Source organism: Takifugu flavidus, chromosome 16 (assembly GCF_003711565.1).
Source record: "Takifugu flavidus isolate HTHZ2018 chromosome 16, ASM371156v2, whole genome shotgun sequence".
NCBI lineage: Eukaryota > Metazoa > Chordata > Actinopteri > Tetraodontiformes > Tetraodontidae > Takifugu > Takifugu flavidus.
The window spans coordinates 7774588-7798133 of NC_079535.1; the positions used below are offsets into that span (position 1 = coordinate 7774588).

Genomic DNA, 23546 nt, shown 5'->3' on the forward strand with positions numbered 1-23546 from the left:
GTAAAACCGGCCTCAATTTCCACAGCTTTGCCCCCCCAAAAAAAGCGAGAAAAGCCGACAAAACGAGTTCTCTCAGTCGGGGACACCTTGTTTTCCCTTATCCGGCGTTAGCGGCGCAACAACGTAAAGAAGACGGATCGGATTTTCAGTACCAACTAGAAAGTCCAGTTCGACCGACCGAAATGTCACAGGAGCATGACAAGTAAGTTGTCCTGACTCTCCACCTTTAGCCTGCACGGGAGGACGGGTTGACACAAGAAGTTTGTAATAATAACTGTAAATATTTTGTGGATATTCTTTTTTGCACTTTTTTTCTGGCGCTACAAACGGACCCCCAGGAGCGCGGGCCCCGGTCCGCTCCACCTCTGTCCTGCAGCCGCTGCCTGATATTTAAAATCATCCCGACATCTGCGTTTTAGCACTATTTTATGTCCGTTTTGGGGGGTTGGATGTGTTTTTGAATTTAAGTCTGCTTTAAGACTGGTTTCCATGGGATAAATGTCTGCATCTCATTTTGTCCCCTGCGTCGTTCACCTGTCATATCCAAGCCTGTACAGGTGCTTCTCCACCTGTCGTGCGAGCGGAGGCGCAGGAAGCGTCCCGTGACAGCGATGTGCTGTTCGCTGTTTGATTTTGCCCTAAGCTCTAACTGTTATGTGGATAGTCTTAATGATGTTTGTTCAAGAATAAATATGGGGCTGAGAGCAGCGCTCATAAAGGGAAGAAAACGGTCTCTGCTGCGGGCGGTTTGGACAAGAATAGATACTTTATAAAATTAATAGTGTTGGTTTAGATGTCCGCCATATATTTAATTTCCCCCCCTTTTTATTTTAACTTGGAGGACAGTGACAAGGAGAGCTTGCGAGGAGTGAAACTGTACACCTGTTAGGCGTTGGCCCCGACTACATACAGACAATACAAGCAAGCGCTACCATATGTATGAGGTTATGTTTTTGTGTGTGTGTGTGTGTGTCAGAAGATAACATCTGCACACATCTGCAGTCCTAAACGGCCAAAATGGACGAATAAACGAGTCTGTCTCTGCATCTGTGCTGCGATTTTATGCCCTGCAATTAAATCTAACGCATATTAATGGAGTGTGTCTCTAAATCGGGATCTTGGGTTGCCTTTTAAGAACAGCACAGTTAGAGATAGTTTTACTAATTAACACTTCTTTTCCATGCAGAGAAACAAAAAAAGGTTTTAGACTCATATTAATGATATTAATTAAAGAAATCGTAATGTGTGTGTGTGTGTTTGGGGGGGGCGGGGGTGAAGAAATGGTACTTTCTTTGCTCCTGCTTCTTAAGATAAAATGTCTAAGCAAATATAAAGTGAACAAACGTTCCCAATTATATATGTTCATATGGAGGTTCCTATTAGAGTTCCCAGCATCTTCTCCCCTGGGGTATTTGTTCTGCATGTATAATGACAGAATACAACAAAACACCTGAGCAGCTCCTTCACCTGCTCCATGGAGGAGGAACGAGGAAGGCCGCGGTTATTTTCTGCAAACAGGTTCTCGGCAGCGAGCGCAGGAATGCCGCCAGGGCAGACGTGACACCTCTGGTCACCACCTCAGCCAATCAGCGCTGCCCGAGCCGTCACACTGGACAAGCCTGTAGATCAGCCCTCGCCCGGGTCGTCTCGGCTGTGACATGTTGCACAATCGCTGAAAAGCTTGAACAACTGGTCCCGCGGATGACACCGTTTATCTCTCGTAACTGGCCTGTTTTCAAACGCTGTGATTGTTGGCGTTTGGATTTGTGAACGTGACGCTTGTGTTATTCCAAAGTATATGAGCCCTTACTGACACGGGGGCATCAAACCACACCCTCTCTGACCTACCCAGTGATAAGCGAACTCATGAACCTGTCGTCCTTCTGCAGCAAGCGGGCGGTCCTCGTTCTCCAGAACGAGCCGGGTTACGGGGGCCAACGCCGCTCCTTCACCACTGAGGATGAAGCCTGGAAATCCTTCCTGGAGAATCCTCTGACGGCAGCCACCAAGGCCATGATGAGCATAAACGGAGACGAGGACAGCGCGGCAGCTCTGGGCCTCCTCTACGACTACTACAAGGTATTAAAAACGCCCGCTGAACCGCGCAGACACCAAACGCTTGAGAGTTGCGGCCTCATAAATCAAAAGTGCAGATTCACACGTGGGGGAGGGGATCGACTTACAAATCCTTTCACCCGCCTGACCTTCACCTGTCGTTGGACCATGAGCAACATCTGCAAGGCAGAGCGTGCGCCGCGTAACTGATCCACTCATGCGCCCAGGCAGCCGGCCACGCTGGGGTGGTTGGATGTGATGTGGTCAGATACTGAGCGGCTGTGTTTACCCACCCATACAGGTGCCCAGGGAAAAAAGAACAATACCCCAGAACAAGCCAGAAGCGCTCATCTGTGACGTGGATCCCAACAAGAGGTGAGCGGCAGGAACCCTCCGCTTGGCTCAAGAGCGATTCGGCGCCTGGCCAAAACCCCACAAATGAGGGTAGTTTTGATCTTTTTAACTCTTTGTGATGGGGTTTGTCCATGCTGCAGACACCAGCTCCAGGCCGGACACTCCATAACATCACTGCACGATGCCGGGATGGAGAACAAGATCCAGGTGGTCAAGGGGCCCTTCAATATTCTGCAGCTGGCCCAGGACAAAAGGAGCCAGTTCTCCTCGCCAGGTCTGCCAGCATCTGCCAACACGGGCGGCGAGACGGGCTCAGAATATAAAAAAATCTGATTCTTTCCTTCCAGACACGACAGTCACAGTCTCCATCGCCACCGTGCCAAACTACCCGCCCATCAAGACGGAGGTGCCGAGCCACAGCTTCTCCGTGACCATGCCCAACAACTGCGGCGAAACCGACGGCCACGCGGGCGTCTTCGAGCGCCAGCTCGCTCACAACGGGGTCCAGTTCAGCCCCAGCACCCAGTCGTGCACGCCGCCCGACTCCACCTTTGCCGAGAGTTTCAAGGACAGTTCCCAGGAGGTGCGTGTTTCGATCCCCCCGCCCTCAGACCCTGTCCACAACCCCCCCTTTTCCTTCTCCTCTCCTCCTCTTTCCTCTCGTCTCTCTCGGGTCTCACCCATCAGACAAAAGGGTTTTCACCTGATCCTACGGAGCCAGCGGTGGGCTCAGCCTCCCCTGGTTTTATTTGAACGTGCCAAAATAGCGACCGGTGTATTATTATGTCATTGTCTCACCCACACAATAAAGTGCTGTACTTTTCTTCTACAATAGCCAAAGCCTTTTCTTCCCCCCTCTCTCCATTAACCCTGGGGGGGAATTAGCTAAGAAAAGAGTAACCCAACAAAACACCAGATCAGGAGGGGGGGTAAGGAGTTTTAACACCATGAAGGCAGCACCATGGATGTGGGAAAAGACTAATAAAGGAAGATTCTGTGTTGCCTTGACCCCCCCCCCCCCCTCACTCTTTATCTGTTTCCTTTTGGGGTTGCAGGTGTTTTCCTTCCCAGGGGAGCTCCAGTTACGCATGTCCTCCATAGCATCTGAAGAATATCCTCAGTTTGACGCTGCGCCAGGGTGAGTCGTGCCGCCGCCGTTGACACCACAGAAAGGCCTCATTCATCACAGTCACAGGGGAGACACCAAATGCTGTGAAAGACAATTGTCTGCACACACACGGGGGGGGGGGGGGGGGTTTACTAGCGCTTAGCCCGCCGACTTGTGTCAAATCCATGTTTTGTGCATTCTCGATTTTGCAGGAATAACTTCGAGTACACCCTCGAGGCGTCCAAGAGTCTTCGTCAGAAGACGGGAGACGGGACCATGACCTACCTAAACAAGGGCCAGTTTTACCCCATCACCCTCAGGGAGATCGACAACAAAGGGATACAGCAACCCATCACCAAAGTCAGGGTAAGAGCGAAGGATTGAAAGACGGACACACCCGAAGCCGCGTGTCATCAGAACACTGCCGCCTCATCGCCGCGTGTGTTTATGTCCAGAGCGTGGTGATGGTGGTGTTCGGGGAGGAGAAATGCAGAGACGATCAGCTCAAACACTGGAAATACTGGCACTCCAGACAGCACACAGCCAAGCAGAGGTGCCTGGACATCGGTAAGTTACGTTAACATTATACACACAAACCCATAAATAATCACATACAAGTTAGATTTGTGTTAAAAGTATGGCCCCCATGTGGACACAAAATTCAGAGAAAGCACTAAAGTTCAAGTGGGTGGAAATCATAGAAACAAAGCTTCGTTTAAACAAAGCCCACAGCCCAATTAAATGTCTTTAGTCATAATTACTTTTAACGCAAGAAGAAACGCAGACAACAATAGATTCCCGACATCATCGACTGACGCATTGGTGTAGCTGCTTCCAGTGAGTCACTAAATTCTTGTTTTGTCTCATAGCCGACTACAAAGAGAGCTTCAACACCATTGGAAACATCGAGGAGATTTCCTATAACGCCATTTCCTTCACCTGGGACACCAGCGATGAGGCCAAAGTAAGACCCCAATCATGGACAAAAACCTGAGCAGAATTCAGGAAATGTCCTTCTTTTCACGCCCTTAAAGCCAAAAAAGGCTGATTCAGGCGGAGTCGTTTGCAGGCCGGGACGAAGGTTTCAGGTGTTGACCATCATCCACTTTGTCTATTGTGATCGCTCCAAACAGCCGTTAACGAAAATAGGGGTTTAGACAGAAGAGGGACGACGTCATTACCTCCTCCTGTGTGTTTAATCTGGTTGCATAGAGACGCCACTGCTGTGCGAGACTGGTCCAACTCGTCACCCCTATTGTGGTGCTTCATGCGAAGGCATTTCTCGGCATTTAAAAAAAAATCCGCCACAAGAAAGCTTGGCAGACCAAAACCTGTCCAACAGGAAGGAGACATGTTTATTGTGGTGTCGCTCTCTGGCGTCGATCCACAGGAACAGCCTACAGACAGAGACAGAAGTGGCACCTTGGCTCGTGTGTCCGTGTTTCTTTAGGACACACTTAACATAAATAAAGTCGCACAACCGCTCACCAGGATGTGGACCTGCCTGCCTCATGACTCGAGGCCTTTGTTCATGGGATGTTTGTTTTCACGACGAATGAATGAGCGAGGGTGTTGTTTTCTTAAATGCACCACCCATTTACTCCATTTAGCATTTTATCAATATTTATTTGCTATGTATTGCAATCTTTAATGACATTAATTATTTTCAGGGTCTTTATGTGACCATTTAATTTAGTTATTATCTATAGTTATAGTTATGGATGCTAAGCTTTCTCTATTTAGGGCTTGGTAAATCGAAAGATAATTCTCTTCTTTTTTATGTATTGATATGGTTCCAAACGCCGTTGAGATGCTCCTCCCGAACAGATTTCCTGTTTGAAACAAAGACAATGGGGAGAACAAAGGATACATGTTGGACATTTCCCAAAATGTCCAGTAGGGGGCAACAGAGGACACAAAATTAAGCATCAGCTGCAGGAATCTCCTTAATGCTCTTTAGTTTTTTAAAAAGCTATTTTTGTATGAATTTTTTCACTAGTACAGAGTAAATCAGCGTTTTTATTTGCATTTTTCTCTTTTCTTTAACGTGTTCCATGTTCTTTGTTGAGTCTTAATACCTTCTTCTATCTGTCCACAGATCTTCATCTCTGTCAACTGTCTGAGCACAGACTTCTCCTCTCAGAAGGGTGTGAAGGGTCTCCCTCTGAACCTGCAGATCGACACCTACAGCTACAACAACCGCAGCAACAAGCCAATTCACCGCGCCTACTGCCAGATCAAGGTGTTCTGCGACAAGGGAGCCGAGAGGAAGATCAGGGATGAGGAGAGGAAGCAGTCCCGTCGGAAAGGGAAGGTGGCCGACCTCAACTCTGCCCTGGCCTGTGAGGAACTCCGCTGTCAAAACAAGTGATATTCAGACTGAAGCCAAGCAGATGACATTCTGAGGGTCTGTCCATTTGTGTGTGTCATCCCTTTAGTCGCGGATGTGAAAGTGCCCATCCTCCAGAAGCGCAACGATGTGACCATCTTCAAAATGATGACGGACTTCGAGACCCAGCCTATCCTGTTCATCCCCGACATTCACTTCTCCACCTTCCAGCGCCACGTAAGTGTCAGTCTGACAGACACGCGGTGAGCATGAGCGTTACCTGTGCAGGTCAAGGCTAGGTGCAATCACGTGTCTGCTGTAAAGTTTGACATTGACGCCGGTTTTCAATGTGCACGTGTACCTGTAGGCTTCATGGCTGCTGTGGCCCATAAATACTCTCGCTCAGCTGGGTCAAGCTGACCAGCTTAGCAGGCAGAAACAGACAGCTGTGGTTTCCACTTCTGACAGGCCTCCCGCTCCCCGATGACTGGGTTTAAAGCTGCAGCATGAATCATTTACCAGTGACACGAGATGAGCCGGGGCTGTTTTACAGATGATTAGTTGCTATGCTATTAGTTCAATTTAAATCCGACAGAAAAGATTTTTCTTTAAAAAAAAATCAGTTTTATAACCAAGGTGCTCGTGCCCTGCTTGAGATACAGAGCATGAGCACATGACACTCGTGGTTACAGTCATGTTATCAGTGGCGTCCATCTTCCCCGTGACTGAACTTTGTGCTGTGCACCTTCCATAGGAACACGTCACCTGACACTTGTACCCACATCTGGTTCGGGCCTATCATGCGCTCTCAGAAGCCGAGTTTACACGTTCTCCTCACATGCATTTTCCCAGGCTGCTCCTGTGTCCACCCACAGTTCAGTGACATTTACATTAATCCTATTGTAACTCTAAACTGCCTCAGCAGTGACCCCGGTTGGTTAATGAGCAACACGCCTCCCCCTCGGCTCATTCATCCTAAGTTTGCTTTGGAGGGGTGGCAGTGGGGGGGTATTTTTGTATCATTCAATGACACTGAACTTGAGTGGGTTGCTCTCGGATTCTGATAAACACAGGTTTATCTAAATGCCTGGAACGGACTTCTAAAAAAAGCAAGACTGTGATCAATAGGGCAAAGAAAACATGTTTGGTTGGCCCCCAGCGGTGGCGGGGCCAAAGCTGCAGCAGCTCGGGACCAACAGCCAACGACCTTTAAAGGATTTCCCTTCAAAAGTTCTATGATTGCTGCTGTCCTGTAGGGATCAAAAACAAGGCACGTGTAGCTCATTTGAGTGGATCTTTTTTTTAAAAATCGTAGTTTTTTTTGTTTGCTTTTCGATCACATTTCCATTATTCTTGATCGGGTCAATATACATTAAAAGCTGCATCAGAAACAGGTGAAAGGTGCCCAACTGCTGCTGCTGGAGCGTTCCACCTGCAGCCGTAACAGAACCATAGATTTACCCTCCGTGCAGCGTTTATGGCTAAACTGTTAGTGTTATCTAGTTTATTACACTGACACATTGGTGATATTAGGCAGTAATAATCTTATATAATACAGTGTTGTAGGCTTGCTTTCGTTTCATGTAAGTTCTCCATTTCTGTTTCCTCTGCAGCCATTCCCAACAGAAGAAGGAGAGGAAAGGTGAGATGACGGATGCTCTGTTTAACTCCTTTCGCTCTTTGTCATTTTTGCATTGAAATGACCTTTGACCCTTGACCATTAAAAGCATGCTGGGGCTGCTGTTTCCAGGAATGCTGAAGGGCTTTTGTGCTGGTGTATGTTTTATGGCCTGTTAGCTGGCTGTAAGGGGCTTTTAAGCATTGATTTGTGTATGTGTACTTGTCCCTGCAGCAGCTCAGGCATCAAGAGATTACCCTTCAGTGACGATGAGTTCGCTTCACCTCCAAGCAAAATGGCAAGAGAGGAGGAACCAAAGAAAGGTACCATGGAAAGGATGTGCTCTCAGGGGGGAAAATTAGTGTGTTCACATGCATGTGCGTGTGTGCTCCCTCTCTCTCTCTGCCATGTGATTATTGCTGCTTTCAAAACACACACATGCTCAGTGCCTTTAGAGATCGAACAAAATACCAATGTCAGGCAGGATGTGCAAACATGCAAACAATCCCGTGGCCTTTACTCCATAAACTATTCATAGACTTCAGCTTGCTGGTTCCCAAAGCAGGCTGCAGACAGGATCTTTTGGAATTATGACCAGCTTAAAAATGATTTCTTCCTTTCTTTCTTGATAAAGACGTCGTTGAGAAAATTCCAACAGACTTCAGTGACTCCTTTAATTGGGTCATTTCGCTCTCTAAAATGACTAATTAATTGCTGAGTTGAGGCTTTATAACCTTTCTGCTGTTAAGACTGCGGCAGGCAGCTCTGAATCGCTGTGAACTGCCTCCTGGGCAGATGTGCACATTAATAATAATCATCTACGGCAGCTGTAGACCTCCCTGTGAAATATCTGTAACATTATGAAGCCACACTTCAGTCCCAGTCTTAGATTTTGCTCCATGAACAGGCCATTAAAACCTCATGTGTGAAGCTGACTTGAATTTTTTGTGTGAAGATGCCACAAACAGCACCGGTTCCACAGGAGAGAATCAGCGATGTGTGGCCTCATTACTACTGCGTGACTCTCTGTGTTATCTGGCTCGTACTGTCTGTTACATGCTGTTAAGAGCGTGCGTTCAAACATTCGATATGCAGCAAACCTGCAAACTCATGACCCCTCCGAACTGTCCAAAGAAGTGCTCTTCTGTGAATTTAATCTCCAAATTTGTTTTTGCTGCAGTTGTGAATGTACTTTGTTCGGATGCCTGATTTTTTATTTATTAATTTTAATTTGCTCACCACACAGTCCTGCTATATGTGCGTAAAGAAACAGAGGAGGTGTTCGATGCCGTCATGCTGAAGGATCCAAGCCTGAAAGGCCTGGTGGAAGCTGTGAGTTCATTCTATTGCTGCGGATACTGTGTTTTTAGTCCGCAAAGTGTATAAGAGGGAGGGAAGAATGAAATCTGGGAGGGAATCCAGGACAATGGGGAGCAAATTAGTCTCTGTGGGATATAAGAAGTAAATTAATATAAATGTAGCTGGGGCTAAAGGACAGTAAAATAACAGATGAGACAGATGTCTGACATCTGCTGTGCGTCTTTGTTCAATATATCTGTTTGTTTCAGATCTCAGAGAAGTATGAGCTGCCTTTGGAAAAGATCGGAAAAGTCTATAAGAAGTGCAAGAAAGGGTGAGTCGACTGCAAACCTTTACGTCCTTAACAGCCTAAATTTCCATAATTAAAACACTTTAACAGAAAAGACAACAAGAATCCCCAAGTAAACAAATGCCACTGACAGCCTTCCACTGAATGCTGAGGCAGCCCAAACCCACAGAGAGGTCAGGGGGTCACATTCACTGAATTCATCCCAGCTGCCGGCTCCCAGCTCTGCTAACGTGTGAACAGGCGGCAGCAGAGCGGCTCCTCTCCTGCGCGAGCACTAATAGGAGCTCGCACTTATATGTTTCAGGCTGCAGCGCAATCACAAGTGATTAACGATTAATTCATGTCATCAACAGCATTCTGGTTCACATGGATGACAACATCATCAGGCACTACTCCAATGAAGACACCTTCCAGATCACCATGGAGGAGCTGGGGGGCATGTACAAGCTCACCCTTACTGAAATCTGACTGGGGACCAGCAGGTCACCCAGACGAGGGGGGGGGGGGGGGGGATTGCAGGTTTACACGGCGATTATGGACTCCAAGTGAATTGTAAAAAAAAAAAAAAGTCTCGTGAGAGGAATCAGAAAAGCCATGAGGAGGTGTTTTGATTGATTTGAGGTCATTTGTACCACCTGAAATGTTGTCGCGCAGGATGCCTTTGGTGCTGCTACCTCATGCTATGCGAGCAGAAGTGTTTCTCAGATGTTTGTTGTTTTTTTTTTAAGAAAGCGACGCCGCTCCCTTCGTAATGCCCTAGCACTGATTATTTAAACTCATAAACACGTGTGTTTAGCGCGCAGACTGGAAAACATGGACGGAGCCCCAAGTGTATTCAAACCAAACAACGTGGCAGTATTTAGTCCTCCTCAGCCATCACACAGTTATGGGCCAATATTGTGAATATGTGTTGTCTTTATTAGTGCTAATATGGTTTTTTCTTGTGTGTGAATAAGACAAAGGATTTCTTTCAGATCAATTAAATAATCACTGTATTTTAAGTATTAAATTGATACTAAATTAATAGATTGTGAACCAGGCCTCACCTTCCATTATAAATCGGTTTTCATAAGTTGGATGAAGTGGGTGAATGAATATCTTATACATTCTATGCAGGCTGTTCTGAAAGTGCAATATGGGTATGGAGATTTACACACGTTCAGAAAGAATTGGATGCAGTATATAATGCATATTTGACGATAATGTTTAAGGTGGACATGTACATATTCGCTGAGTGGGTCCATATGATCGCTTCTTATGTCTCAGTACTTATTGTGTATATATTTATTATGAGAATGGATGTGGGTCCTTTTTTTAAAAAAAAAACCAAAAACATATATAATCCATATTCTCAATAATATATGTTTTCTTCTTTTTATATGAAGTCATGCTAATTTTACATGTCACGGGACAAAAGTGTGGCCACAGGATTTTTCAATTCATGTATTTTGTAAAGTATTTCATGCACAAGGTTCCCAATAAATGCTGTCCAGTGAAAGGTGTGTGATTATCTTTTAAACATGTGATACTTCTGTTGCTGGGCACTTTAAGGCCTTCTGAGATCTATAGTTTGTGTCTAATGACATGAAAACAAGTCGAGGTGATATCATTCAGCCATCTTGCTCATTATGACAGTTCTTTTCTTAGCTTTCCTCCAGAGCTAAAATTTAGTCGTGACTGTTGCCCCATCCCTCGCGCAGCAGATACCGGATCTGTTTACTGTTCATCCATCTGAGCAAAAGGCTCTGGACCAGAATGGTTCTGAGGGGCTGGCAACAGCACGTTCCCCCTGCCGGTGTGACCTTCAGCCCTCCGGTCTGAGTGACGCTCTGCATCCACCCCACAACAGTTGGGAAGAGCAGAGGCCTGGATGGCAGCAGAATGTGGCACAGGGAGACTCTGCTATGTTCCAGCCCCGGCAGAATACTTAAAAAACCAACAATGAAGGACGTTTTCCAGGAGAATGGATGGCTGTGTGGGTGTCTGGGTGGTTCTGTGGTGAGTAAGCTCACCTCATATCAAGAATGTCTCATCTCCACACTTTTGACCTTCTGTACAAGCTTGCATGAGCCTGTGTGGGTTTCCTGCTGTTTCCTCCCACAGTTCTAAAAACGTGCACACTGAGAAACTCCCTCCTGGGTGTGAATGTCTGTCCTGCGATGAACTGGACCTGATGTCACAATGCATAAAGGCGCATACCTGTGTGCACCTACCTCTTTATCACAGTTACAGCTTCAGCGGCACTTTAGCTCCTGCACTGCCAAACAGTGCGCTCTTAAAACGCCGCTGCAGACCAGACCACAAATGACCTACTTTAATGTTGTTCAAACGGCGCAGCTCTGGCATCGCACTTTGAGGAAACCCATTGCTCCCTTTGCACCACAGCCCTTCTGCCTCCTGCTAACAGCGAGGCATGCGGCGCTGCGTGTCCGCAGGCTCGCTCAAATACTGATACATTCAGGTTTAATGATCCAGCCATTTAATTTTATATTTAAAGAAAGTCACCGTTTGACAGGATAGGGTAACATGTTGGCAATGGGCCTTAGAGGCCCACAGAATAATTAAGTTGTTTCCATATTGGCTGTGAATTGCATGGGTTTGCTGCAAAAAAATACAACCTCGGCATTCGGGTTGTGGCCTCCCTCTTTGGTAATTTTGCTGACACTCTTCAAACCGTGAGAGCGCAGCAATGCTGGAAGGACTAGCTGCAGCAAAAAAGGAACTATGAGGGGAAAAGAGAATCAGCTAAAGACACAAGAGCGAGTGAGCAGAAGAACCGGCTGGTGCCCTCACACCCTCCTCACTGGATGAGCGTGCAACTCGTCAAGATCAGCTTGAGACCGAAACCTGGAGTCTGTCCAGTGTTCCGCCGCCTCTGCCTGCTCCACAGCTGATTCGACACATGGCAAGGCGGTCGAAGGCAACACCTTCTCTGCAGAACCCTTTAGAGGAGTTTTGGGCAGCAGATGTTTTCCTGCTTGGAGGAGACACTGAGACAGAATGGAAGGAGGGCATTTTTGGCATGTTGAAATGGGGGAAAACCTAAAAAAAAAAATAGACCTCTCCAGAGAAAAACAATGCCATCTGGTCTCCATCTGATGGCATTGTTTTAGTCTTCAATATCAGGCTTGATGGTGCTGATTCAAAGCAAAACAAAGGCGGGTTTTTCAATAGTTATGTGTCCCTTTCTCAACCATCTGGGAAATTTAGGCTGATATCATTAGATAGTTGTCCAATTGCTGTAATAATCAGTTGCGCAGCAGTTGTGCATTGCGCAGGTCCACATCTTCCACCAGAAAGCTGGCGGACTAGTAATGCAATGTTACCTTTAACCCAGTCCAGTTATTTCTGCCCCTCTTGACCCGAGCCTTGAACGGTATGTTTCATAACTGGTTTCTGTCACTGTGAGTGAACGTGAGCAGGAAACACACTTGTCACAACCGTCACTTTAGACCTGCACAGTCTGCAGCTGTTGGCATTTTCATCTGTTACAAGAAAAACGATCCATATGGTTTCAATATAGGGAGCAAGTAAATAGACGGCACCTAAAGGGTGACACGGCTGATTAATTGTCAGAGAATGTGGGACAGCAGGAGGTGGGACAGAGCAACACACCCCTGCTGGAATCGCACACATACACACACACACAGACAGATGAGCGAAGGATGAAGCCCTGTGAGTTCCATTTACCTAATCATTAATTATCTCTATGTATACGTTTGTTCCATGATTACAGATGACACCATCAAAACGATATAAAAATCTAAATCAGGCAGCTTCTTTGTTAAAAGGCAACAGCAGTCATATTGAAATGTAGCTTCAGGCAACCCCGTCGCCATAGATACTTCAATGTAGACATTGCAACATTATGACATGCCCTCCACAGCAACACGATCAAATTGGTGACATTGGGATTAGCGTCAATCCTCAGAACAAAGGCCAAGACAGAGTTATGTTTAAAAGTTATTTAGCATATAGCTCTCATAGATTTCACACAGGCTTAGACAACCTCCAGAGAAAGCCATCAACACTGTCTGCTGTTCTGTGTTGCCAAGACAACATTCCAACCAATCAGGAGCCGGGTGCTTGTCGGAATTCCTGTTGTCACTCGGTAGGAGAGGGGGAGGTCGCGTGTGTGCTGTGGGGTAAACAAAGCATCCTGTGGTGTGGAATTTACACCTATATAATACATTTTATCACAGCAAATCGACCAAATTCCTTGCAAAATTCTTCCACGATCAACAATGAGGTCTTTATTGATGTTCAGGGGGATTTTAGTTTTATCACCAATCACTTACAAAGTAAATGAAATCTTCAGGAACAACCACAACATCAACATCACTGCACAGCAGTTGGACCCTGATGCTGTATCTGTATTCACATTTAGTATGCTGTGCTGTGCAGGAAATATGGCAAATTTTGGGGTTTTTCTTTATTGGAAAGCTCTGATGCACTTCACTGCCACTCCTGTTCCCATGCATAATTTATGTGACTTATGTGATGACTGAAAGAGCATCATAATGGCTGGAAACCAGGGAACTACGCAGGGAAACTCATATTTGCAGAAGGGGCACTAACACACAAAAAGTGTGATCTCTGCTTTGGTGGAAGAAGGAAGGAGTATTTAGCTTCAGCTTCAGTGACTAAAAATATTAACTACCACTGTAAAACAAAAAAAATTAAGGAAAACAATTCAGAGAAAAGTTCATTGGGGAACAAAGTTTTGGAAATACATCAACGAATAAAAGTAGCTTAGCCACACAGACACTGGAGAACATGGAGAACACACTGAAACAATGTCAACACACGTGACAACATGAAAGAGGAAGTGGACCTAGTGACGATAAGCTTGTCAGCAGAGTTTAAACTTGTTTTAGAGAAGAACACAAATGTAAGTTAAAGTCTCAGACTGCAGATTTGAACGGATGTGACCAAGATAGTGTGAATCAGGTTGTAATACCTGGACGGTTGAACACTGTCCGGCGGGTGACATAGGAACGTTTTGCACTTGTGTGGAACTAACATTCCCTGGTTCATAACACTTCAGAGCTGCCTGTCATGAGCTCGGGGGCCGTGGGTGAAATATAGTCTAGGGGTGGTATATTTAACCCTGCTGAGGGAACTCCCCCCTCGCTGAATCAACTCCTTGAGTTCCTGAGTTGGGGGAGTTGGCCGGATAGGGGAGCAGGGAGGTGTGCTGGGGGAGGTCCAGATAAGGCCAGGGTAACCTTTCCTCCAGATTCCCAAACTAAGTTGAGGCGGCCTGTCCCACTTCTATCACAAACAGGCTGCTGTACTTAGGCTCGAGCCGGCTGTCATCTTTGCATTCGGCTCATTTTTCCTGGAACTCCTCCCTTTCCCCTTCTTCTATTGCAAACCACCCGTGCTGGATGGCCCCGTTGCTCCCTGAAGTCTTGCTCATGTGAGTCATACAGGGGCCCGGCCCCCGATACTGAGCTGCCGGTAGGCAGGACGGAGCCGACACACCTGCTGTAACGTCGCTGCAACACTGCAGAGCAACATAATCAGGGTTAAACTGAAATATTTTATAAACAGAATATGAAACATCGCAGGGCTGATGCTGGCCTGAAATAGTTCCAACACATAGTTGAGTTTAAAAAAAAATTGATGAGAAATTGAGAATTCTTTATGTTTGGACTTCTGGGGAGTCCAACAGCTCGTTTTAGCTCTTTGTCCATCTGCATTTGGTGATGTAAGCACATATGTAGGTCAGCACCGATTCGAATTCCCTGACTTGGGTTTGTGAAAATGAACTCCTGGAAGACAATAGGCCATGGGTATCTTGAGCTCACGCTTAATTATTTCATGTTTTAGGTACACTGTCAAAAGTCACAGACTCTGAAAACATGTAGATCTTGTGAATATTAGGACAGTTGGAGTTGACTGGGATCCCTTCATACTCACTGCACTGTCAGTCAAAACAAGTGTCTGCTGAATGATGAAGAATGAGGGCTACTTTTTGTCTTATTTAACATTGACCTAGATTACTTGAAACTAATAATATGTGAATATTTGCTTTTGAACTTATGTTCATTTATTATTTAATGAGAGTATGTTTATCTCTTTTACTTATTTTTCCAGGGCTCTTTGTAGGATGGCTTTTCTATTCTCGATGTTTGTATTTTTTGCTAAGATAGTTGCAAACACACGTCACACGCACGCACAGACACACACGCTTTCCCTCGCTGGCACGGGTGTTGCGTTCACAAACTATTCGGAAATTTGTACACCCACGAATCTCTCCAGGTCTTCTCGCTTCGAGAGAACAAGATCGGCTTATATATACTTTTGCTTTTTTAAACAGCACAGCCAAACAGGTGTGTTTGTATCGTTACCCTACATAATCTAAATGACACGTTATAAAGTAGTCTACATTAACTTGGCCTATATATGCACACGTGTTCTCAATGCGCAGCAAAGACATTCTCAAAGTATATAATTAGTGATCACATTTAAAGCACGTCATTAAATAATAATATTCAACAAAATAAATATGAGTACTAGAGGATGTTTAAATGATCAAATCTATAAATTGTTATGGCTTCTATTTTTGTATACCTTGCATTTGGCTCTACTAATGTAACTACCGGTATATAGGTATTCACGAGGACATGGCGATCACGCGCAACCGACACGTGACAGATATTTTTTCCCCAAACGTATAATTTCATATATTCATATTGCATGCTGAATATATAAAGAAAGCTATAGAAATAAGTGCAGTTTTATTGCGATATAATTTCATCGAGCCGGCATGTGGGTGTTTTTCCCACAACTCGTGAACGCAGCATAGACTGAATCGACCTTTTGCCTAGTTAAGCGGCTGGCAGTTCACCGGGTTTACTCTGACACCGCTGACTCTCATGGCCACGCCCACCAACGGCCACGCACCCCATTTCCTCCAACCGGCCGACGAGCATGCACTGTTCACGCGCTCTCTCCTCTCCCATTGGCTGACGCTCCGCACACACTCAATTGTGATTGGCGGAGTGTTGCCACCCGCCAGTGCGTGTTGTGAGTTTTGTTTTTCTTTTTTTTTTTTTCTTTTTTTGTTTCTCCGCCCCATGTTTTACACACACAGCTGAGAGAAAAGGGAGCCAGTCAAAGAAAAAAAAAGCGACCTCAACCCCACCACAGCACAGGCAGCAGCCCTGGCGACCGCCGTCTCTTTGTTCTACGCTGATTTGACCGTATATAAAAAGCGATTTCTTGACGTCTTCTTCCTCAATGCCAGCGCGCAAATTTCGGGAGATGGAGTCAAATGAGGTAAGACGCTCGGGAATATTCAACTGTTTACGTGATTTATGCGCCAGACGTCTTTTATAGTCCAGTGACATCCACTTGTTTACTAAGGGGATTGAATATTACATCTTAAGCGAAGTGGTCCGCTAAATGAAACACTTAAGGATTGCGTAAAATTGTATTAATAGTGTTCCAGGGTGGGTTTGCTCTGCAAGTGATGCTGAATAAATCCAATCATGTCAAATGCAAACTCTTGACAAATTCATACTTTTGCTTTTTTGATGTTTTTGTTAAAAATCAAAGAATATGGATTTCAGCAATATGATGATCGGCCGTTGTCAGCCAGGTTGTCGCCGGTGGGCGGATATTAAGATGTGTCGTTTATAGGAAATGCAAATTATAATGACAATGCAACAAACCCGTTTCCTGATGTAAACTGGCTTTATGGGGATTTCACATGGCTCATCTAGGCAGCACGTCACTATTGGGTCTATATTTGGCCATGGGAGGCGCTTTGGCTTGGAGCCAGAGGCGGTTCATATTGGGCAGGGTTTAGACCCAGTCACCTCAGTCCCTCATCGGCAGTTTTGACCTTCCATTGAGGCACTCTGGCTTGACTGATGTTGTTTTCCCTGCTGAATAAAATGGGATATGAGTTGCATCAGTTGGGTCATACAGTTGGAAAAAAAAGACATCACACTCATAATGTGTCAGCAACGGAAGGCGTTGCAATTTGCTTTCTTTGTGTGATGTTGTTATTTCTGTTTCCCAGGCTCATTGCGGGTCCCAGTCCAAGAGAAGAAGGCACGACAGTGAACAGTCTGTCTCTAACGGAACGTCTGGCCTGGAGTACACGGATCTGGAGGCGGCTGAGGTCCTGGTGTGCATGAGTTCTTGGGGCCAGGGCCACTACCTCGGAGGCAACAGGCCGACACCTTGCAAACCCCGACCGCTCACTCCGGCGTCAGACTCCTGTGACTCAATCTTGCCCCCAGACCTTCCAGAGCCCCCCAAAGACTTTGTGTCCCTCTCATCCTTGGTAAGTGGCTATTATGTGACATTTATGTGATTACATAAATTTATGTGATTACATAAATGTCAGTGTTGTAACTGCCCCTCCATAAAAGTATCAACCAATTTAACCAACCATTGTGCAGTAAATACATTCCGGAGGGGGCGGGGCTTGCATTAAACCCCATCACCTTATGGTGTAGGTGTATAAAGATCACTCTTAGGTCATGGTCAACGACATCACAATAGGGCAGGTGAGAGATGCTTCAGCAAAAATAATCCAAACCCAAACCCTTATATACAGTAAAGTGTGTTGACCTTCAGACAGAAACAATCATAAAAATCACAGTTAATAGCTCACAGTGTTACTGCCCTGTGATACGTGGCCGCTCTCCACCTGTGATGGTTGTCTTTGCTACCCCTGTTCCAGTAAAACCACAGAAACTGCCAGCTGACACACCAATAAATCCCTCTCTTCATGCTTCTCTTCCGTCCAGTGTATGACCCCCCCTCACAGCCCCAGCTTTGCCGAATCTTTAACGCTCCAGGCGGGCTCCGGCGTCTCCGTATCCTCCCAACAACCTGGGCCGAGCCCCTCCCACTCCTGTCAGCCGCAGCCTTGCAGAGCCATGGTGACCAGCGTCATCCGCCACACGGCAGACAGCACCCCCTTCCAACAACACATTCCAGCGGCCCCCAACCCAGAGAAAACAAGAGACAGAGTCACGTCAGGAGGGGCCTGCCAGCAGCAGCAGGGACAGAGCGCCGCAAAGATTGATCAGCCGAACCCACCTCCACCTCCTCAGGCTCCACATGCACCCACATTACTCACTACCCACTATTCCAAAGCAGAGCTAGCCAGTCCCTCCAAACCCTCTTCGGACAGTACCTCAACCGTACCCACTCACATCATCAGCACCCCCCCTCCAGCTGTTTCCGCAACCCTGTCCCCACCTTCCGTCACCAGCCCGCAGATAATTTGCCAGATGTTCCCTGTCAGCAGCCAATCGGGTATAATCTCAGCCTTCATCCCCGGCCCGGTTCAGGCGTCCGGTACTGGCCTTCAGACCACCTCCGCCATCTCAACTGCTGCAGCGCCCGTTCAGCAGCCCCTCATCGTGGGCTCAGCGGTGCCCCAGGGGACGGTGATGCTGGTTCTCCCTCAGTCCTCAGTCCCTCAGGCCCCTCACTGCCCGCAGACTGTCGTGACCCTGGGCAACACCAAACTGCTACCTCTGGCCCCAGCTCCCATGTATGTGCCATCAGGAATCAGCAGCAGCCAAACAGCCACAAAGATGGACTTTTCCCGCAGGAGGAACTACGTCTGCAACTTCCCAGGCTGCAGGAAGACGTATTTCAAGAGCTCCCACCTCAAAGCTCACCTGAGGACACACACAGGTGAGGTTTTACGTTGCACGCCTCTGTGTTTCTGTGGAAAGGACGTTGTAAAGCCGCCCGATGTGGCAACGAGCTCTTACGGCTCCAGTGTGACTCACTCGCTGACTTGTCACTTTCTCCTGTCCCTCCTCCAGGCGAGAAGCCATTCAGCTGCAGCTGGGACGGCTGTGACAAGAGGTTCGCTCGCTCCGATGAGCTGTCGCGTCACCGGCGGACGCACACCGGCGAGAAGAAGTTCGTGTGCCCCGTGTGCGACAGGAGGTTCATGCGCAGCGACCACCTCACCAAACATGCACGCCGCCACATGACCACCAAGAAAATTCCCTCCTGGCAGGCCGACGTTCAGAGCCTGAACAAAATGGCTGCTAGACAGACACCTCCTACAAAACCTGGCCTTGCCCCGCTAAGCATGCTGGTGCCTGCCAGTTCCAAGTAGACAAACACTGCCATCCCACAACCACCCAAGATGTCACTGGGCGCAGCCACGCACATGAGGCTGCTGCTATGGGGATTTAAAAAAAAAAAAAACATGCACTGGACTTAATTTTCCCTCTGAAATGCTCATTTGTACATGCCTCTTTCCTCTAAAAGATCTTAAAAATTGATATAATCAATATGTATGCACCCTTGCCAAAGCCTTTGTATGAACTTTATCTTATGCATTTCATTTCCTACCCCTTATAACAGGTTATAGTTATCTATGTGAATGTATTGTTTGTTGTATGATGGAATGCATTTATTTGTTATATTTGAGTTAATGTTAATGCAGGAAAAAAATGTAAATATGAATATTAATAATCAGTACAGTCATTATACATGATCATATCCCTGTCTAACTTTTCATATTATTTAATACATATTTGTAATAATAAACCAAAAAAATGTAAACAACTTTGGTTCTTTTTCGCTATTTTATTTTTTGGTGACCAAAGAAACAAAGCGTGAGCATTGGGTTGTGGGCAAAGGCAACAGTCTTTCCTGTTTGTGTCATGTAGAAATGTAGTGAGTGGTTCCTTCCCACATCCTCTGTGCGTCACCCGGTGTCAACCCACCCATCTCAGTCTGACATCCCCCAGGTCTTCTGGCTGAATGAACCAAACTACTGGTGTTGTAACGGCTAAGTGGAGAACATTAAATGCAAATAATAACAGGGGATGGGGGGGATCAGCTGTTCCATCCCTGAAAAAAATGAATATTCCACAGAGGAGACATCATCATTCATGCAGAATGGAGCAAATAAAAATAAAGCCATGAAGACCCCGCAAATCTAAGAATGAGTCGGTGCCGTCTCCATCCTCCCTCCGCATCCTCATATTCATCCGCGATGGTCTCACACCCAGTAACAGTACACCCCTTCCAATCAGAGAGGGACAAATATGTACTCGGGGGTGCGACCAATCACGTCTCTCCCCAGCCTACCCGCCCCTTTGCCTTACTGACCGAGTTATTCTCTGGCTGGGTGCCACCGGAGCAACGGTGTATAGCGCCATCTTTCGGTGGAGCGGTGTAACTCAAAAAAATGACAATAACGCCAGGCCGAACCTTTAAATATATTTAAAAATAACAAAATTTGCATTTCAGAAGTTAAAATTGATAACGAATGTATAATAGCAGAGCTAATATTACTGTCCTCGGCCTTCTACAGTTCGTTACTTCGGTGCTTTTTGTAAATTCTACATGTTTATATCCCCTTTGGGGTTCTCATGCGGGAAATTATATACGCATTTATTTTTCAATCGCAGTGATATTGTGAACCTAGCGGTAATTCCGTCAACTTTTCTTTTATATTATAGTTTTTAGTGTCTGGATGAGTCTTTTTTTGCCTTTTTGGATTTGGCTTTTATTTTATTTTATTTTTATTTGGCTTTTTTCCTGCCTTTTACTTAAAGGGCATCAAAGGTGAGTGACGTCACATAGAGTTTACGCTGAGTTGCCATGGTGACACTTCTCGTCGCGCTTTTAACACTTTAGCTAGCGTCTCTGACACACAAAAGCAACATTGTAAACGTCTCGGCGGTCACTTAGTTAAAGAAACCTCCACAAACTACCCGACCAAAGAACTTTCCCGTCGCAATCGTCACCATGGAGATGGGAAACAAGTTAAAAGAGCTCGACATGACGGCGGAGGAAATGGACAGACTGGGAAAGGCTTTCAAAGACGAGAAGTTCAGGGAATTGTTCAGAGAATACGCGCAGGAATTATCAGACCCAGAGAACAGGAGAAGGTATGAAGAGGAGATCAAACTGCTGGAGCAGGATAAGGGAAGTACAATAGAATTTATCCACCCGGAACCCTTTAGGGCTTTCAGGACGTGTATGAACGGCAGCCACAAATGTTTCATAAATATATGTGCCAGTGAAAAAATTGCTAAACCTTCTTTTACCCCTAAAGTGTTGGAGGATGGCCGCAGGGGTCTCTGTTGGGCCCTGCCTCATATACTGCACCCAGAGAGGCAAGAAATATATAAAAAAGGTCAGAAGATGATGATTTATGTTGTTATTTTTCACCCCGACACACTGAACATGGCCAGCAAAAACAAGCAGTTCATGGGTATGGTCAACGACACGGCCATCCAGGGAATACAGAGCACCTTCAACGTCACTCTAGACAGGAATAATGTGACAGAGATTGGTGCAAAATTCAAAGGGACGCCACAAACATGTGTCATTCGAAAACCAATCCCCGGGTCCAAAGAGCCTTCGGGGAAGTCTGCCCATCAGGAATTCCCATTCCCTGATGAGAAAAGGCATCCGGCATCCCTGCAAAGCAACCCTGCAGGATCAGCCACAACAGCTAAGCGCTGCGGCGCTGGCTTGGACATCCAGCCTCCAAAACCCAAAGAGCCAACAAAGCCAAACTACACTTTAAAATACCGTTCCTACATAGACATACAGGACTTCACATGTTCCAGCTACACAGCCCAAAGCCCCAGGCCCAAGGAGATAGTGGTTACCATCGATGTACCACTTTTAAAGAAGGTCACGGACGCCAGCCTGGAAGTAGCAGAAAGAATGTTGCTGCTGGAGTCGAAGAAACCAGCGTACAGACTGGAGCTGCCTCTCGCCTACCCTGTAGACGAGGAGAGAGGAGAGGCCAAGTTCAACAAACAGAAAGGTCAGCTTACGGTCACACTACCTGTTCTTCCTGCCAACGAGGCCTTTGAGTTTGCCGTGGGACCTGTTCCCGCTGACGGCGATGGGCAGGTAGGCAACGGTGACGCAGAGGAGGACGCGAAGGTGCAAGAGAGGGACGAGCTGACAGAGACCGAAGTCGAGGGACCAGAGGAGCAGACGAGCGAAGGGACGGGTGAAGGAGAGGAGGGGCCAGGCGACGTGACAATGGCGAGGGGTGCAGAACAGAGCAGGAGCCAAGAGGAGGAAGTAGAAAAGTGCAGAAGTGTGGAGGAAGAAACGCTTCAAGAGCCGAGAGGTCTTCAGTGGAATACTGACGACCAACAGGAGGATGCCTCCGAAACAGAAAATCAGGCTCATTTAGATGTTGCCACACATCCAGATTGCTTAGAAAATAGAGGCAATGCAGCTCTCAATGTTTCCCTGGAGACAACATCTAAGATGAGGACGTCAGACGCCTTGGAACAGATGGAAAATGAGACCGGAGGTCTGAAGGTGAGAGAAAATTAGAGCATGCTGGAAACCATGTGAAGGTTCCTGCTAACGTGCTTCTGTTCTAGGAGGAGGCGACGGACTACGAGGTTTCCCAACAGGCCCAGGAGTCCAAAACTGATGAGGAAAGCGGAGGGAGTTCAGGCAAGGAGGTCCCAGAGGAACACCCAGGGAGTCCACAGAAGCAGGAGAGACAAGACACGGACGAGGACGAGCTGCCAACAGAGCAGGTCTCCCAGCACCAGCAGCCTGGAGACAAACCCCCACCTGCTGTCCTCATAGAGGTGGATGAAGACGGCAGAGAAACCATCATCAGCGACCACTCCACATCTGCTGGCTTCACTTTCCAGAACTCACTGATATATGAGCTTGATTAAAGACCAAGAATTTAAAAAATGTTTAATCTGCAGCATAAGTGTGTGTGTGTGTGTGTGTGTGAGAGAGAGAGAGAGTGTGTGTGTGAGAGAGAGAGAGTGTGTGTGTGTGTGTGAGAAGGCTGGATTAAAAATTTAGATCTTTTCTTCTTTGAAGATTTTCAAACACTAAAAACTCTGGTCTCTGGATATAAAATGAGCTACTTTTGACAAAATGCCCATTTTTATTTTTATTAACCTTTACAAACATTTTTATTTAAGTTACAGATCATGGGCACAGTGTTCAGAAACAAAGCTTCGCATTTATTCTTCATCTGAATCCACACGGTAGCTGTTAAAAGTTTATTTGTCATCACTTTGGTTTGGAATTCCCCAAAGATTCCAGGTACAGTATCTGGAGCAGGTTCACTCTCACTGCCATGTAAGCGCTGATCCACGCCAGTAGAGGGCGCCACTCTCAAGAAGGAAACGGAAATCCCTTTACAGCACCAACATCAGCAGCGATGAACTGACAGAAGAAGGAATAAAAGTGACCGAAACAAAGGGAGGAAGAGGTTAATGTTCAGCTAGCTCTAAGGATCCAGCTTTCTCGGACAAACTCATGTTGAACACCAAAATAAAATTAAAAATTCCCAAAACAAAACACGTGTGAGCCTCCTGCTGAAACTACAGGTGTGATATCTATGTGTTACAGTCACCATGAAGGCTGAGGGTCCTGCATGCTACTAACGACAGAGATAAAAGCCTGAGATGAAACAATTGCTTGATTCGGTATGTGTGTGTCTCTCTTGTTCCTGTGCTAT

General features: G+C 46.4%; 3 protein-coding genes and 1 long non-coding RNA gene across 8 annotated transcripts; 3 read left to right on the forward strand and 1 right to left on the reverse strand.

Moving 5' to 3' along the window:
• The first annotated feature begins 19 nt into the window (after positions 1–19).
• On the forward strand, positions 20–10571 carry grhl1 (grainyhead-like transcription factor 1). 5 transcript variants are annotated; one of them, XM_057058723.1, is made up of 16 exons: positions 20–202; positions 1890–2079; positions 2357–2430; positions 2550–2683; positions 2757–2992; positions 3465–3547; positions 3730–3883; positions 3973–4084; positions 4387–4481; positions 5616–5859; positions 5956–6083; positions 7460–7488; positions 7699–7787; positions 8711–8796; positions 9033–9097; positions 9427–10571. In XM_057058723.1, exons 1-16 carry the CDS (start codon positions 183–185, stop codon positions 9539–9541), a joined length of 1854 nt encoding a protein of 617 aa, XP_056914703.1. In that variant the 5' UTR covers positions 20–182; the 3' UTR covers positions 9542–10571. The 5 variants fall into 5 exon arrangements, with proteins under 5 accessions (XP_056914703.1, XP_056914706.1, XP_056914707.1 ...); XM_057058726.1 differs by having other exon boundaries at positions 7702–7787; XM_057058727.1 differs by lacking the exon at positions 20–202 and adding an exon at positions 255–276.
• On the reverse strand, positions 5123–6241 carry LOC130539957 (uncharacterized). The gene is made up of 2 exons (XR_008954262.1): positions 5596–6241; positions 5123–5349 (listed from the first exon to the last, which is right to left on the reverse strand). It is a non-coding gene; the product is annotated as an uncharacterized LOC130539957 (long non-coding RNA).
• Positions 10572–16156: 5585 nt separating the features above from the next.
• Positions 16157–19636, forward strand: klf11b (Kruppel like factor 11b). Its single transcript, XM_057058729.1, has 4 exons — positions 16157–16360; positions 17109–17375; positions 17845–18745; positions 18880–19636. The coding sequence occupies exons 1-4, from the start codon at positions 16322–16324 to the stop codon at positions 19179–19181; spliced, it is 1509 nt and encodes a 502-aa protein (XP_056914709.1). The 5' UTR covers positions 16157–16321; the 3' UTR covers positions 19182–19636.
• A 240-nt stretch (positions 19637–19876) lies between these two features.
• Positions 19877–22958, forward strand: dnaaf2 (dynein axonemal assembly factor 2). The gene is made up of 2 exons (XM_057058728.1): positions 19877–22372; positions 22438–22958. The coding sequence occupies exons 1-2, from the start codon at positions 20828–20830 to the stop codon at positions 22744–22746; spliced, it is 1854 nt and encodes a 617-aa protein (XP_056914708.1). The 5' UTR covers positions 19877–20827; the 3' UTR covers positions 22747–22958.
• Positions 22959–23546: the final 588 nt, after the last annotated feature.